Source organism: Mycotypha africana (assembly GCF_025528875.1).
Source record: "Mycotypha africana strain NRRL 2978 chromosome Unknown BDF20scaffold_13, whole genome shotgun sequence".
Lineage (NCBI taxonomy): Eukaryota > Fungi > Mucoromycota > Mucoromycetes > Mucorales > Mycotyphaceae > Mycotypha > Mycotypha africana.
The window spans coordinates 486,032-503,039 of NW_026515737.1; the positions used below are offsets into that span (position 1 = coordinate 486,032).

Below are 17,008 nucleotides of genomic sequence, written 5' to 3' on the forward strand. Positions count from 1 at the left end.
TCATTCCTGAAATAACGAAAAATCACTGTATTTTTGTATTCTTACCTGCATTGCATGTTTATTTTCAAATAATCAATTAGTTGCTTTCTTAACAATTTGCTTTTTCTTGTTTTCCCCGGCAGGCTAACAAAAGTTTCACGCATTCTGCGTAAATTGTGTGTTTTTTCAGAAAAAAAATTTGATCCAGACACGATAAAATTGAACAAGTAATCAATAAACAATTTTTGTAATGCAGATCCATTTTGAAACCTTTATGTAAGTATTATTCATACACATTTTTAGTGAAACTAAACTTAAACGGTCGTAATTACATAAACATAATGTAAGAAAAAGATTTATTGAATTACAGAATGTACAAATAAATAGTTGATACAGGGTATATTGTTTATATTCATAGTTTAAGTAGAGCTGCTACTATCTTCAGATACACTAGCCATGCCTGCCATCAATCGCTGCTCTGCAGTGATATGTGCATTCCAGTTTCCAATATAAGTTAATTGATGATAATGGCCTCTTGATTTCATCTTATCAAACCATTCTTTCACCGCTGCACATTCAGCATCAAACATGTCTCTCGTTATACCTTCAAACAAATTATCAAAGGTTAGAAAATTGGTTTCGTATTCTAAATGATTCAAGCTTGGGAACATTTTCAATAAAATCTCGAACCCAGGTTTCGACAACGGTGTAGTCATGAATTTTGTAACATAAAGTTGTTTAATGGAAGACCCAGGAATGAAAGGACGTGAAACCGTGGATCTTTTAACCATGGACGGCGAGGAGGACGAAGGCAATGAATGATTGGATCTTGTCCTCCTGTTGTTGCTTTTGTTCATAAGATAAGGGGAATACCGCTCTATGGCACGGCGTTGCTGAAATGTTGTTCCCGTTGTAGTTGTTATTTTTTTTGATATCGTAGAATTTGTGGAATATTTGTTGCAAACAATCTTTGAGCTTTCGATCTGTCTTATTGCTTCCATACGTAAAGATTCAAATCTGGCCAAATCATAATTTGAAATACAAGCCAAGTCTTGAAGCTCTAAATATTCTAGCTTCTCACAACGACTTAATAGTTGCCAAAATGCTTGTGACGAAATACGCCCCGTAGGTGAAGTACCCATTAAATGCCGGCCTCTGTCACTCACAACCTCTGTAGGACGAACCACTTCGCGCGATTTCATGGAGCATAAAGTTAAAGACTCAAGAGTTGTCGCCCAATGACGAGCTATGGTGAGAAGAACTGCATCGTCCATGCCGGAATGGAGGCCATGAAAATGGCGCATACCTCGACAGGCTGTGACAATAGCTTGCAAGAGCCCGGAAGAAGGAATGCCACTATCGTGATTATTTTTGTAGATAAATGATTCTAGTGCGTTGCCATAACAGGTAATGGAGCAAAAGAGTTCTGTCATTTCTAGATCAAGTGTACAGTTTACAATGGTGAGAGTTTTTAGATGGGTTTTGTTGATACGCATTAACTGAATCATCACGTCTGAAAATTGGTCATGGAGCTCAAATTTGTGCTTTAAGTATTCCTCTCGTCTACGAGCAGGCTGTAAAGCAGTGATATGTGAAAAAAGTGGGCGCTGGTCAGTATGGTGCGCTGCAGTTGCATCGTCTGAGAAGCGAACGGGAACGACAGTGTTTTGTATGAAAGTTGAATAGCATCCTATGAACACAATAGATTTGATACGTGGTGCAATACTAGCCACCTTTTGAAGAGTAAGGACTAGTTGTTGATATTCTAAATTGCATAACTCGATATATTGGTATAAATAGGGATCGTGACAGAGGGCGTACCATTGCTTACAAATGCTAATTAAAGGCTGTTAGTTCACATAAAAGATATTGATAGAAAGCTCTCGTCAAATACCTTGATAGAGAGAATCGCTCAGGGATTGGTATATACGACAAAACATGGGATAGAATTGTATCTGGCAAACGCATGACAGTATTTATCTGCTAAGTCTCGTTGAAATAGAACTGTTAGAAGAGAAAGGAAAAAATTATATAACAATTATATGGCTCATTCTTTAAGAATATATGAAACGTCAAAGTTTTTGTTTTCAACATGACATTAAAAAAAATCTAACTTTATCAGAAATGTCTTAGTGAAAAAGGTCACTGAAGGGCTTTGTCGAAGAATTTAAATTGATCAAGTTTCAGGCACAACAATCATGTTTCTTTTTTTCTATTTGAAAATGGGAAAAAGAGAAAAAAAAAGTTCGCAGGTTTGAGTTTCAGGGATTCACAATTAAAGGCTCAGAGAGTCAGTAACCTTTCGATAAATTGTTTCACAGAGTACTGACTCTGGCGGTTTGCCTACACGCCCATTTTTTTTTTTTTTTTTGAGGGTCGAAATAGTGGAAATTTCAAACTGTCTATTTGATAATACCTACGTAACCTGAGTCGTTTTTATGTTGGTCAAAGTTGGCTAAGCGGACAGAAACAATGTTCGATACGCGTTAGGGTAAGTTCGGTATCTATTTTATTGTTTGATGAGTTTTAGAAACTTATTCCTTTCCAAAAAATGACACGTTAAAGTGATATAACTTCACAATGATACACTCAATAATATGGAAATATAAAATCTATTCAAGAATGCACAGTATTCCGATATCGGTATAGCGTGAAAACTGCGAAAGCGTGCACTCCCACGTGTGAGCCAATGGTTCACCGACGGTTTTGGCATATATTAAGTTAAATCCATTGGTATTTGGTAAGTACAGAGCATGCGCACAAAAGCCAGTGTCAAACACAAAAATTACGTAATTTTCTCCTTTTTACCAAAAGTAAATAATTTGGAAGTGCTCTCGAATTTGTCTTCAAGCCTTTAATCGTTTCAATTGATCAATTTGTGATTTGAACGAAAAATTTAGTGATACCGAAACAATGGTTTCCGACATCAGCAATCATGACATTATTTCTACGAATCAGATGCTTACTACCCCTCAATAGCATGAAAGTAACTCTATCTAATATGGCGCGATAAGAAGGCGAAAAGCATTTAAATGCACAAATTCGTCTATGGTGACATTAACGATTTGTACTACTCCCGACCAGTGTGACTTATGTGTAAATGTCAAGCATTCAGCTTTCAAAAAAAAAAAAAAAAATAGCATTACGATAAGCTTTAGATCATAGAAAGTTTAACAAGGAACTGTTCTGCTTATTTTATCCTCTCGAATTACGGAGTAGCTTTCTCAAGTTCAACCTTTTCTGCACACTCTTTCAGAAATCAACAAAAACAAATTACATTTTTACAAATTTCACCCCATTCCGAAATCTTAAGGCATACTGATTCACAACCTACAGCTGCAAAATTGTACGTTTTTGTAATATCAAAGCATTTAGAAAATGAGGACCCTCTGAGCTATCTGCAGTAATTCTTATAATTTAGCGTAGTTAAGGTTGACTTAAAGAATGAAAGCTTGCTCCATTTCTTAACACAATTACAACTGATACTCAACTCTGCTGCGGTTGAAAGTGGTGTATTAAGTATGAACAATGAGTGTATGCTGCCCTTAAAGCTTTTATCCCCTGCTCTGTAAACATAATCAATACATTCTTCAAAATAAGAGTAGGCATATCCAACTAGTGAGACATTGAATACTGATGTTGTTCAATTCTGAATCCAGATTCTACGTTCTTACACATGACAAAATCAAATACGAGGCCAATCATCAACCACTATAAATTCTAACATTGGTTACATATACATCTTTTCAGCTGAGAAAGTTTATTCGTAACTGCGTAATTGTAGCTATAGGTTGTAATCCACGTAGTTCTCCAAATAAATTTTACAAGATCAGATGTGCTGTTAAGTGTACTAAACTGATCCAAATAGCTTAAGGTCCAGCAGTGGGAGCAGGGTTCATTCTGCGCTTACCACCAACTTGGGTGGTGACATTAACGAAACGACGGTTGTAAACTTGTCTCTTCTTAGCACGACCAGTCTTGGCCTTCTTCTTTTCTTGCTTAGCAACCTTGGGAGTTTGAGACTTGACCTTACCGGCACGAGCCAAAGAACCGTGAACTTTACCCTATTGGAAAATTATTCGATACCAATGTTGAAATGTAAGTATCTATATATGGATGGATTGATATTGATGTTGTATGTCTGCATAGATGTCGTATTTACCATATTGGATTTATAGAATCTGCAAAGAGGAGGATTTTACGGTCTTGTCCGTTGACTAAATTGAAATAGCTAGCAAAAATTGAAAGCAAGTAGTTAGATCTTCGGATGGTAATTGTTCGGTTCGGACGCTTGCGAAATAGTATGCAGTGTCCGGTCACCCCCTTGTTTGGGCCTGAGAAGGAGCTGTTGCAAAGCATCAATTTTGGAAAAAAGAGAACCCTCCTTTCTAAGTGATAATATGGGTATGTGATCACCATCCATCCTTTAAATAAAGAAGTAATCATATTATTTAGAAGCTAATCAGTTCCACAAATTCAATGCATTTTAAAATATAGCTGTCGGCAAGAACAAGTATGATTACACATTATTGATCACTTTCATTTACAATTTCGACATTGACATTAAATTGCTGCCCCAATTTCTTCCAACTCCAAAATAGGCGTCTTTCTAAGGGAAAGAAGGGATTGAAGAAGAAGGTGTAAGTAGATCCACACTATTCAGCACTTGAATTTTTCAGAAACCAGGACTTTGCTTTGATGTGCTATTTTGAATTTGCATAATGAATTATGCAATTTTAAAGATAACTTCAATTTCATCACGATCATTTTCCCATCATAAGCACCATAGGAGCCTGAGTATTGATTTTGAAGTTGCCGATAGTTACTGTATTGACGTTATTTACTTTGTGATTTCGTTATAGCGTTGATCCTTTCACCCGTAAAGATTGGTATGATATCAAGGCACCTTCCATGTTCGATGTCCGTCAAGTTGGTAAGACTCTTGTCAACCGTACTCAAGGTCTTCGTAATGCCAACGATTCCCTCCAAGGTCGTGTTGTCGAAATGTCTCTTGGTGATCTCTCCAAGGACGAATCTCGTTCTTTCCGTAAGATTCAATTGAAGGTTGATGAAATTCAAGGCAAGAATTGTCTTACCAACTTCTACCGTATGGACATGACTACTGACAAGCTCCGTTCCATGGTCAAGAAGTGGCAAACCTTGATTGAAGCTTTCGTCGATGTCAAGACTACTGATGGCTACCTCGTCCGTCTGTTTGCTATTTCTTTCACTTCTCGTCGTCGTAATCAAATTAAGAAGACTACTTATGCTCAGTCTTCACAAATTCGTCAAATCCGTAAGAAGATGTTCGAAATCATGACTGAAGAAGCTTCTGCCTGTGATCTTAAGGAACTTGTTGCCAAGGTTACTTCTTCCGCTTCTCAAACCGCTCAAGATGCCATTGCTGTCCGTATCGAAAAGGCCTGTCAAGGTATTTATCCTCTTCAAAATACTTATACACGTAAAGTGAAGATTCTCAAGGCCCCTAAGTTCGATGTCTCCGCTCTTTTGGCTCTTCATGGTGGTGCTTCTGCTGCTGCCGAAGATACTGGCGCTAAGGCTGCCAAGGATTTTGTGGAGCCCCCCATCTTGTCTTCAGTTTAAATCCCCCTCCAGTAGAGTTGTAGTATCCAAAAAGATTCAATATCAAAAAAAGAAAAAATATTGGAAAATACAGGATTTTTATTATTTTCCATGGTACATACATAAATGTATATGCATATAGTTCATTTTTCATCATACTTGTGGCTGCAATCATTGTTCTACAAAGCTTTTATATTTAGCATATTATATCTTTATTGACGCCGACTCTCCTCTAAGTTGAAATTCAATGTTTGCTGGATTATGGAAGCAAACCATTCTCTGCTCGTTTCTTCTCTAAGTGACAATTTTTTATAGCCCGGCGTTTTCATATGCAAATATACGCCATCTACTTCGGATTTGGCATACTTTACATCATTGAGTAACACTGAGAACAAGACTCTCATATTATCCGTATTAATGGCATATATTCGCGTTAAAGTTAAAATGGCTGCATTTTCATCACTATCCCCCATCAGGCTATGAGCAATATAAATTTCATTTGAGTATTTTCCACTTTCCATTTCCATGAGCCACATTTGACCCAAAGCTTCTCTTTGCGAATAAGGTGTCACAATTCCATCTTTGCCCGTATAACGGGGAATCCGCTCGCGCTGGAGGTTGGTATTCTCAAAAACAGTCGTGGTTTCACGTATACCAGCTGTAATGTTACTAGCCATATCCAAAAGCCCTACCATGGGCTTAGTGAAAACACCTACTACACCTTTTCCTATACCACTAATGAGGCCTACTACGCCGTCCTCCTCTGCACCTTCGATGGGTCGCTTTACCAGGCCGGTGAAGCCACTAACAATGCTTGTACCGAAATAACCTACACCTTGAGTGACACCATAAAGAGCATGAGTAGGTTTGTTGCGAATCATATTTATTCGTCGTCTATCCTGGAATCCCTTGTCCATGGTTGCTGCCGAGACACCTTTTCCTAAACTACCTGTGAAGCGGCTCATACTGTCTGTGATGCCAAAGACGCTCTTCTTCATAAAACCCCCTACACCCTATACGATGGATCGTTAAATGATAGGTTGAAAAGTTTTTTAAAGCGTTTATATTATTTCTTGCAAACCTTTGCCAAACCAATACCGATGTCTTGTGGCCTGTCACTCATGATAAAGCCTTGGTAGGGTTCATAGAAAAGCTCTTTAAAACCAGAACTCAAAGTATTAAATAGACCAACGGGATTTCCAAAAAGATCAACGCTTCCAATGACACGGTGGACTTGATAAATGACTTGATCGCGATAATGAAGGTAGATACGGTTAGATAAATCTGTAGAGCTTGCGCGCAAATTTTCCACGATCAAAGCATTAAGTTCAATCGGCGCATCCTAATTACGTAAACGTTATTATTGTTTCGCATAAAACTTCAAAGGGAATACTTCGAAAATATTTACATTGACATTTCCCAAGGTCATCGTAAGCACGTTAAAAATATAACCAACCGCCGAAGTTCTAGAATATGACGAAAGAAGAATATATGCGTTAGTTTCTCATTCTTTTGCATGGCTATAGAATGAAGTGGCTTACCGCACTGTGTCTGTCTCTACAATTCTATCCGTTTTTACAAAGGACAGATTCAAACGCATTGGCTGTATACAAAACTCTTCGAAATAGTAAAGGGTTTCTACGCTGACTATTTGCGGTTCTGTGATTGCCATTACGAACAAACCATTACTATCACTATAAGGAATTGAGCAGATCAATTTCTAATACAAGCAATTCATATAAAAATGCTCTGGATCACCTACGTGCTAGTACCCCCATTTTCTCTGTTGCTGAGGTCTGCAAAATCGAGAATAGCATACAGAAAATCTTCATCAATTTCAATTGTGATCTCTTGCAAAAGAAGAGAGAACAACTTGAAGTAATAGACACCATGTCCTACGGGTCAGGAAGTCAGTCATTTGTTAAGACGCGAGATGAACCATCGCCCCCACTTAAAATACTTACTTTCATCTTTGACTTTGTCCAAAGCTATATGAAGTGTCGGATGAGCAGATAGTTCAGAAGCAACTTTGGGTAAGGTAGTAGGGTACAGGATGATCGGATAAGTTGAAGAATACAATTGGTTGTCGATCTTTAATGTTCGTATTGCAAATAGAAGTTTTATAATAGATAAGAAAATAACACAATGGCTTAATATAATTATTGAGCAACAATTACCTGCAACCATCGTAGACCTAATCTTATAGATTGATACAGATTCGAATCCGTATATTTAAGATCAAAACCTTTAACAGTTGCGTAAGAAATTTCCTACGACAAAGAGATACAAAAAATGAATATCTAGATTGTTGAAGTTTGAAAGAGAAATCTTACTTGATATTTTCTGTTAACAATGGAGAGCCCAAGGCCAGCAAAATTTACTTCTACACTAAAATTGATGACATGCTCGAGATGCAAAGTTTCGAAAGTGTCTCTAACACTACCTTCCTGAGATGACGACGATAAGCTTGGCGCCCTGAGGCTTCTCGGTTGATAGAGACTTTTAGACGAGTCAAAATCCGTAAGACACAAGACCAATGCTGTATCTTCAGCTACAATATCTATTGACAAACTACAAGCTTCGGCCGGAGTATCACGATTTTTCGAGTATCTGAAAGGTATCTGAGGTCCAATCGCTTCGAAATTAATCCTTCGATGGCGATCTCCTACAAAAAGGCCCAATCTCTTCTGTTTAGCGACCGGTACATCCCAGGAATACTTGAATCGGCCATTTTGAGGTACTGTAAAAGTTTTAGGCTCGCGGAACGCTTTCTTCTGTCTTTCTTTCAAATTATACTCATCCAAACCGATACTCTCCTGTTTAAATCGTATTGCTATGCTGGACCTATTCTCAATGTAGAATGGCCATTTTTCAGCTTCATTGAATGTCACAAATATGGTAGAATCTTGGATCTGTGTTGAAACCTGCACTAAATAGGGAATCAAATCATCGCCCCTTCCGACCTTAACGTAGGTCTTGCCGATGTTTCGAATACTGAAGGGTGAGGACCACTTATTGACAGATTCCTGAAGTTGAAGGCACAACCAGCAAACATTGGATTTATAAGTTTGGTAAAAAGCTGCTTTTTGTCCAGGAGCAAGCTTACAGTCATCGTCTCCTCCAAACTCACAAAATTTCAGTGCGACATTCATATTGTTTTTCACCATAAACCGAGGTGTGATAGTCACAATCTTGGTTAATCGTAGGCTTCCAACACCTTCCTCAATATTAATTCCTGCATGAATGAGGTGCTTATCTGCTTTACTCAATACAGTGACTTCTTGGTTGCTCCCAACAGCTTCAAAACTAATTGGTTCGCTCCATTTTGATCCTTCGAATGATATTTGGGCACGGTTTTTGTGATCAATCTCGGGATAAGAAAACACAACTGGCTCAATGACATCACCTTCATTATATGCTTCGATACTTAGAAAACTGGTGCGGCCCTGACGGTAATGGTGTTGCCGCTGACGTAGAAACACAGGCAATCCAGATTTGTTCAGAATTAGGTAAGGAGCGTACACATTTATATGCAGTGCGTCTGACGTGTTTGTAAGTCGAATGATATTCATCCTTAGACTCAATGGCACATTATCAGAGCTGATAACTTGAATTTTTTCGTTCATCGCTGAGAAGCCTGGATTGGTTTCGATAATCGCTGTATCGCTGCAATTATACCGATCTGATTTAAGATCAAGTTTAATAGCAAGTACAGTATCGCTTTTGAACTCATGCACATGAGCAGTATTGCCTTGTTTGATATTCTGAAAAAGCGTTTTACCGGATACCCTGTCGCTGAGGATGACATTTAAGTCAAACGGTAACAAGTTCTCTATTTCGATGGGTGGGCAGAATTGGATTTTCAGGAAGGGATATTGTTTGACTAATGAGTTCTTTTTGTCATAGTCTACATTGATCTGATAATTTCTTGACTTTGAATGTTCATTGTCTTCGCTCAATATACATTCGATGCATCTTGGCGATGAGGGGAGTAGAACATCTGACCACATTAGCATTTCTTTACTCCAATGGAAACCTTCTGAAGGCCTAACTACGAACCAATACCCATAAGAAAGCTTGACGGGTACATTAAAAGCATCATTTGGCCTCAAATGCACAATATCTGATATAATACGCCTCTTGCTATTGACCATGGCTATCTGCATACTTTCTGAAGTCTTATTCATTAAAACAAGACCGCTTCTAAACACCACAGTTTTAATATGGTTTTCCAATCGAATGTCAACGATTAGGCGATGATAGACACCGTTTATACTTGGCTGTAAACGATATGCTCGCTCCCCTTCATTATCGAGTGGTATATGTAAGATACTTTCCCAATAACTTTCTTCAATTTGAACTCCAAGTAGATTTTTTCCTATGCTAGATCTCTAAATGTAAAGTAACTGGTTGGTTATCAAAATTCTTGCGTCGTGATGAGCTACGCTTACCTCTCGTCGTTTTCTCCAATCACGAAATGTCCATGGTTGTGATTGCCCTTGTTTAAGTTGGAAGATTTTATTGTCACCTTTTGCAACATCATCAGACATATTCCAGAATCGCATGTCATATCCCGTACAATTCTTGAATAGATAATGCTTGATCTGTCCAGGAGAACTCTCGGCAAGGGGCTACAGGATGATGTATCGGTTGGTGGATTATAGAAGATTCGACATATGTCCATTACAGTAAAAGTGCTTAACTAACCTTAAGATCATTTAGTGTTTGAGAAATTGATAAGCAACTACTGACAAAGGAGTGAGTTATGGTGAATAAAAGGAGCTCCTGTGATGTAATGTTAACATAGGTAGACTTATTAGTGGCATCTTGAGACACCTTTATGCAAAAACTCCACGGTTCAATGACTGGTTCCCAATGTGAGTTTTTAAAATTGAAACTGTCTACTTTTATGTGGAAGTCTACATCGGCTTCTACCGCTCTTGACCAGTCAGAAGCCCGTAAAACAAACGGATGTATCTGTGCATCAATAAATGGCAGTTCATGAAGATCTTCTATCAACGTTATTTGAATACCATCAAAAGAGGCAAGCAACTAATGTTTTCGAGTATTAAGAATCTTTGCACGCCTTTATACTGATAATGATTTTTAAAGCAACTTACAGTTTCTTTAGACATCACAATAAAAGGTTCAATATGCCCTGTTACGCTTGTTCTTCGATTTGCGTTTCTAGGTTGATTTGATGCTGAAAGGAACATGTTATTTTCGTCGCTCAGTTGGGTATTCGTTAACGTGAGGCGCTCTCTTGAATCAGGAGTACGGGATGTTGCAGGATTGCTAGATGTAGAACCCACCAAAGCAGTAACTTTGCTTGCTATGTGGGAAATAAGCATTGCGTCCTGATAGGACAGACGAAGAATAATAGGTTGCACATTCAGTTCTATGGTGGTCAGATTGTGTATGGAATTTGCTGAGGCACTCTCCATTCTAAACAGAACACTGAATTCTTTTACAAGTTGCATTTCTGACTCTTTGCGACTATCCATTCTACAGAGAACAATGCCGATTCCATCCATGTGCATTTCTAACTTACTGTCTTGATCAATCGTAAGTTGTTTAAACGAAAATATTGCGGCTTCGGTAGCTACGTTGTCAGGATTCGCGAGGCATATAACTTCTAAATCAACAACATTAAGTTTAAAATTTGTTGTTGTCATTGATGGAGCAGCTTTTTCTATTTGCTTTGAGGGCTCGTTTTTCGAATCCTGACTGTGAATTCGCGCATATTTCTGTGCCTCTGTGGGTTCAGCGAACGGACTGATAAAGAAGTTTTTCAAAAGTAACAGGTAGTCCAGAGAAAGAATTACCCTCGGACTATCCACAGTAGCCTTCATATCCATCAATGTGGCATCATTCAACTTACACGAATTCATCCTGAATTGAAATTGAGGTCCATCAAGTTGGATGGCTGGTAGGACATCCTTGAATTTCGATCGTGATTCTGTCCTGGTATCCGCGAAACTGATAGATTGCATGCTAACTTCCATAGCCATAAAATTGTTCGAAGTGTTTTGTAACTTCATCTGAATTCCATTAAAAGCCAACTTAGATAGCATGCACTCATTTCGGGTCAAGGTATCAAAAGATTCGGTCAAAATAATCTGCATGTTAACTGTGTTAAGCCTCATTATCAAATCAAGAGTGATTTTGTTAGTACTTTCATCTTGACGTGTTGGATTAGCAGGCATTGCCGATTCAGTCTTTAAAGAGTCGGACTGGCAGGAGCCATTTGATACAGTATTTGCATATGTTGTGTCATCGTTGTCGACATACTGCATCTGATTACTATTTTCCTTAGGTTCAGATGTTAAGAATGTTTGCTGAATAAATGTCCATGTCTGCCACAAGTGCTTATATTGTACTTCATTGAAACTTAAGAGGATATCAGATATATCAGCTTCAATTTGAGTACTTGGCCCTAAACTATCTGTAGCGCTTTCCAATGTTTCAATCTTACAAACTATATCCAAATCGTCAACGATAGGTAATGTATCGTTGGAGTTACCATTTCTTGAAGTAGTGATAGACCGTAAACTTATATCGTATAAACCACAGTCAATTAAGATAGCAGGAATGAGGACTGGCTTAGCGGAATTGAACAAATCACTTCGCTGGATAGAAGCAAACTTGTTGCTCGCTCGAATTTCACCCAAGTTAACGATGATGGCTCCCTTTTTTGCAGTATCATTTACAGGGAAAATCAAAACGGGGCTATTGACTAGTACATCAAAATGAAATCGATTACCCCCCTGATATTGTTGCACACGCTCCACAGCAGCAGTTCTAGCTGTATCGTAAACGGATTTCATGGTCAAAAATTCTTGCAAAAAGTCTAATATCGATTTAAGTGAGTCTGTAACTAGCAAGTGAATAGCACCAATTCTTAGTCTGAATCCCTGGTTATAACCAGGAAAGTTTTCAGAATCCGGATCGTATGTAGTATATGTGAAATTGGCCAAATCGTCACCCACAAGTCTCAACAAATATGGTTCAGAAGAGGAAAAATTCTGATAACCTTGCCATACAGAGTTGTTTTCTGTGGCAGTATCATCTTTTACGGTAAGATTACTAAATTTGCCCTTGACTTCCATTCCGCTAGGCTCCATTTTTATTGAGAGATCACCTGTGCTTAACGTTGTTGTTCCAATTCTCTTACCGCCTTTAATGAATATCAACGAAACTCCATCCATATGAATCATCACTTTCATGCGGCCGTCATTACTGCTTGTTGACGTGATTACGGACGCGGAGCTTCCTGTATCTTTCCGTAAAAAAATGCTACTCTGAGTATTGGGGTATAACTTGGCCTCCTCATGATCGCAAAGTTTTTCCTCTGCGAGGTTGTCGTTTGTTTGCTCAATTGTAGAGTCAGGCGGCGAAGTGAACGTATTCATTATCCAATTATACAGTCTCAAAATAGATTTGCTTCTCAAAACAACTGTGAGGGTAGATAAGGTGGTTACGACAGACTGTTCAATCCCTTCGTATAAAGCATCAAACTCAGGATGCGCCTTAGAAACTTTCCTATATTGGACGTTTATCAAGTTGTGATTGTCTGATTCTGACATACAGTTTGCTCCATTTGTAGGCGCTGAAGTTACTAGGTATTTAAAATTCTGATCGTGCGACAATTCGTCTTGTACCATGAGCGCTTTCAGAGAAGCATTGACTGAAAGATCGTTGGCTCTTGTAACAACAATTAGTTCAAAATCTTCGAAGAGAAGCCGGCAAAGTGTAGTATCATTAAGCGGCTTGTGTATTGACGTCTCGTTGATTAAAACACATACTTCATCGACGTGGAACGTGAGTTGAAACTGCTTAACATCGCTTGACTTCACACCATAAGTAGTAGAGCTTGCAGCTGTTGATAGATCAGCAGTTTCGTTCTCGATATCACTATCATAATCCACTAACAATGGTGTATCTGTTCGAGATTGCCAGAATCGCTCATTGATAAGATTAGCATTTGCGACATATGGAGGCTCTATTGAGTCAACATTATTGGCGATCGAACCATCTTCTTCGCCTTCAGTTTTGGGAATCACGAAGTTGAGAATTTTCATAAACGTTTTGTATTTACTGTCAGAAATATTGACTGTAAGCAATGGTAGATGGCCGGAAATTTTGAACTTGGTGAATTCTGTCTTTCCTGGCAAAATACAAAGCTCTACAAGGAATATCATATCAACACGCTCTATTAAATGAACATCAACGCGTGGTTTTGTATCATTCTGCAAAGACCATAAGCAATCTTTGGTATTGGCAGCGACCAATACTTTTGTCTGGCTAAGCTGAAGTGTGAATTTATCATACATCAGGCTTTCTAGCGTTGCTGTGTCCTTTTCTGTGAACTGCTGAATATGCTTATTTCTTATACTCTTCAATACTTCAATGTCAGCCAGCTGACTGTCCACACTTATATGACCAGTGTCAAGAATTACAACTGCTGAATTTTGAGTTGTTAGGCTATAAATAACAAATACATTGTTAACCTACAAATTAAACAAAAAAATAGTGTATCGATACTACTTTTCTGGAATGATGATGATAGGTGCATCCATATCGACGTTCAAATCGAAAGTTGTATGTGTTTCCAACGCATACTCAAGTCCGGCTAAAGTTTGAAGTCTTAATTCTTGTAAGGTGCTATTCGCAACAGCAATCAAAGCGTGGACGCTTTCCATTCGTGAAGCTGGTGGTTTGAAGAAATCCATCATGCTTGAAATAATGACTGGGCTGTAAATAATTTCTACGTGCTTCATCCTCAAAGTAAAGGCGTTATCGGCTGTTTTATTCAATGGCTTCTTCTCAAATACCATTGACAAGAACGGCTCATTATTTCTTGTTTCATCGAACTGCTTTTTTAAAGATTGCTTGGCAATCGTCTTTACGTCTAGTAAGCTTTCTCTATTTCATTGTTAGAGAAAATGAAATTGGACAACCGTAAGTCTTCCACTTACCCTTTGTTTACACCAATTAGCTGTGGATATAACGTGCCCTTTGTGGCACCATCATACATTTTGAGATCGCCTAAGGTTGCAGCTACCTTCATACTCTTCACATATTGTACTACATCTAAACTGACAACGTCAAAAACCAAGCCTATAAGCTCTGTTTCCGTTTTTTCTTTGACATTATGAGTTAGGGTGAAGGACCCTCTTTTAAGCTTTGCTTTCAATGCGAACTTAACAGTCTAACAACAAGCACAAATATGTTAACGGAAAGACAAATAAAATGCGAGTATACATTCAATAAAAAGTTTACGTTTGCAGGCACGTCCACAGCAGCCGCTATCTGAGCTTTATCTTCATCATAACCAATAGCATTGAACAATTCTTTTCTTTGTTCTTCTGTCATCGTCATAGAACCCAGATCGTCAGTGTTATTTATATGCTCTACGTTGTGCTTTTCCGTAGAAGTGCCTGTAAGCCAACCCCACCAACTGTTTTTAGCTTTCTCTGCCTTGTTTTTTTCTTTTTCAATATGAGTTTTGATTTTTGCTTGACGAAGTTTCGTTTTTGCAATGCTTCTATAGAAACGGATGTCTTCAAAAGAGAGTACACGCTCTAATTGTGCTAGAGCTTCCAATTGATCTGATGTAGCCTGTTGCATTCTGTCAGCAACGTAACATTCGATATATTTATACCGCTGATCCCTACGTGTTTTAAAATGATCCCAACTCCATTTGTATTTTTTCTCGTGAATTTCAGATAAAATTGCCTTTCCTGCGTATTGGAAGTACTCTTTTGGATAAGACATCGGTGTTTTGCCTGTTCCTGGATGAAACTTCAAATACTAGTAATAGTGTTAAATATTTAGAGACAAATGTTCTACTGCATATAGGATACCTCGAAGCACTAACTTACTTTCTGCTTTTTCAAATTTGCATGAAACAGATCAACCATCAAAACAGCGTCACGGTATTGATGATTATCCAGACAAAAAGCTAGCTCATCGAATAGCATAACTATATCAAATTTTGGGATATTATCACCGTATACTTTGTTTAATTTGATCTTCGGGCATGAAACTGACTTAGTTTTTTTCTTCGTTTTAGATATTTCTCGGTTTGTTACTGATTTACCTTTGTTTTTCCTGATACCGGTTTAAGTATATATTGATGCTCTTTGACTTGATTATCCGTAGAGGGAATCTGCCCGTATATAATAGATCTTTAGTATGTTACAAACCCAACGACTAAGATTTCTTTCATACCATCTCTGTGAATATACGTGCAGCTTCATCCGGCTGCATGCCCGAAAGAGAATCAGCATTTGTGTTCCAGTAGACTGATAATGATTCTAATGTAGCTAGCTGAACTTCAATTAGCAATAAAATGGGGATATGATACTGCAAAGTGGCATCTACCTTATGAATTATATTAACTGACTCATTTATAAATTTCGGTGTCCAAGATTCATCCGTCGATAAAGCACTTAACTCTTTAAGTGTAATACCCGCTGCAAAAGGTGCGCTAGGGTCAGAAATCTTATCCTCATATCGCAAGTGAACATTTTTCATGGTGAACTGGAGATTATCTACTATTTTGGTTGTCAGTTGCGCTACAAATCCATTGCCATCCTTATTATTCAATTCCTCCTGCTCTGCAGATGATTTGGTTTTTGAGAATTCCAGCATTTCAGCAGTTGACAAGCGGCGCATTTTCAGATATTGTGCTCTTGCTTCCTCTTCCTCTAAGGAAATCTGTGGAGAGTACAGTTTAGTACTATTTAGACAGATCATTGTCTTTCTTTTGCTCGGTTATCAATAAACCTACTGTTGCTTCATTTTTTGGTTCGGCCAGAAGATATACATGATCAATAATGACTTTTACAGGCTCGTTTCTCAAATTAGACCAAGGAATAACAAGTGTTATCTCGCCCAGATGTCCTATCAAATTTTTTGTTTACAGATTCGTACTGGTGCTACAAAGACTCTGTGGCCGACATACCTTCTGATACATCAATTGGTAGTTTTAATTTATCAAGGGCTTCCTTTCTCAACTTCAGGTTACGAAGGTTAACCTCTCCTATTTATGCATGTTGTTCAGCAAAGATCTTTATATCTCTTTCAGCTCGCGAAGTATATATACCCTTCCACATGCCGATTTTCAACTGATCATAATTCAAGTTCGAGACGTAGTTCTTTAGAAATCTGTTTAAAATGCTGGCCACGAGTGATTCCAACATCTTAACAAACTGAAGTATACTTATAACTGAAACAACTGGCGTGAAGAATAAGAAAAAAAAGGGGAAACTCCCAAGCGGAGAAATTAGCTTTTTTGCTGCTGCATGAGTGCAATACGGGTCTTGTTTTTTTAACGAACTGCATCAAATTAGCAGTAAATGGTTACATCAGGCATATATGTTTTCTACTTTAGAATAACGCTACAACAAAGAAGCGAAAGTCAATTTGATTAAATGAAAAG

General features: G+C 38.1%; 4 protein-coding genes across 4 annotated transcripts; 1 reads left to right on the forward strand and 3 right to left on the reverse strand.

Moving 5' to 3' along the window:
• Positions 1-398: 398 nt before the first annotated feature.
• Positions 399-695, reverse strand: BDF20DRAFT_828569 (uncharacterized protein; the record flags this gene model as incomplete). The annotated part of the gene is made up of 1 exon (XM_053078259.1): positions 399-695. The coding sequence occupies one exon, from the start codon at positions 693-695 to the stop codon at positions 399-401; it is 297 nt and encodes a 98-aa protein (XP_052931587.1).
• A 3,153-nt stretch (positions 696-3,848) lies between these two features.
• BDF20DRAFT_982177 (40S ribosomal protein S30) lies at positions 3,849-4,163 on the reverse strand (the record flags this gene model as incomplete). Its single annotated transcript, XM_053085136.1, has 2 exons — positions 4,142-4,163; positions 3,849-4,043 (listed from the first exon to the last, which is right to left on the reverse strand). The coding sequence occupies exons 1-2, from the start codon at positions 4,142-4,144 to the stop codon at positions 3,849-3,851; spliced, it is 198 nt and encodes a 65-aa protein (XP_052931588.1). The 5' UTR covers positions 4,145-4,163.
• Positions 4,023-5,679, forward strand: BDF20DRAFT_204890 (40S ribosomal protein S1). Its single transcript, XM_053074915.1, has 5 exons — positions 4,023-4,056; positions 4,142-4,383; positions 4,477-4,492; positions 4,581-4,619; positions 4,842-5,679. The coding sequence occupies exons 2-5, from the start codon at positions 4,380-4,382 to the stop codon at positions 5,581-5,583; spliced, it is 801 nt and encodes a 266-aa protein (XP_052931589.1). The 5' UTR covers positions 4,023-4,056; positions 4,142-4,379; the 3' UTR covers positions 5,584-5,679.
• Positions 5,680-5,774: 95 nt separating this feature from the next.
• Positions 5,775-16,769, reverse strand: BDF20DRAFT_917267 (uncharacterized protein; the record flags this gene model as incomplete). The annotated part of the gene is made up of 20 exons (XM_053084545.1): positions 5,775-6,575; positions 6,644-6,904; positions 6,971-7,028; positions 7,104-7,256; positions 7,325-7,457; positions 7,527-7,653; positions 7,740-7,832; positions 7,896-9,953; positions 10,014-10,193; positions 10,270-10,614; positions 10,683-14,046; positions 14,110-14,487; positions 14,541-14,773; positions 14,845-15,375; positions 15,447-15,596; positions 15,665-15,733; positions 15,796-16,284; positions 16,358-16,470; positions 16,532-16,609; positions 16,673-16,769. The coding sequence occupies 20 exons, from the start codon at positions 16,767-16,769 to the stop codon at positions 5,775-5,777; spliced, it is 9,711 nt and encodes a 3,236-aa protein (XP_052931590.1).
• Between the last annotated feature and the right edge of the window lie 239 nt (positions 16,770-17,008).

Bases quoted from the DNA above. Each gene is read 5' to 3' on its own strand.
- BDF20DRAFT_204890 (XM_053074915.1), top strand. The intron at 4,620-4,841 runs GTAAGTAGATCC...ATTTCGTTATAG, and splicing joins AAGGGATTGAAGAAGAAGGT to CGTTGATCCTTTCACCCGTA.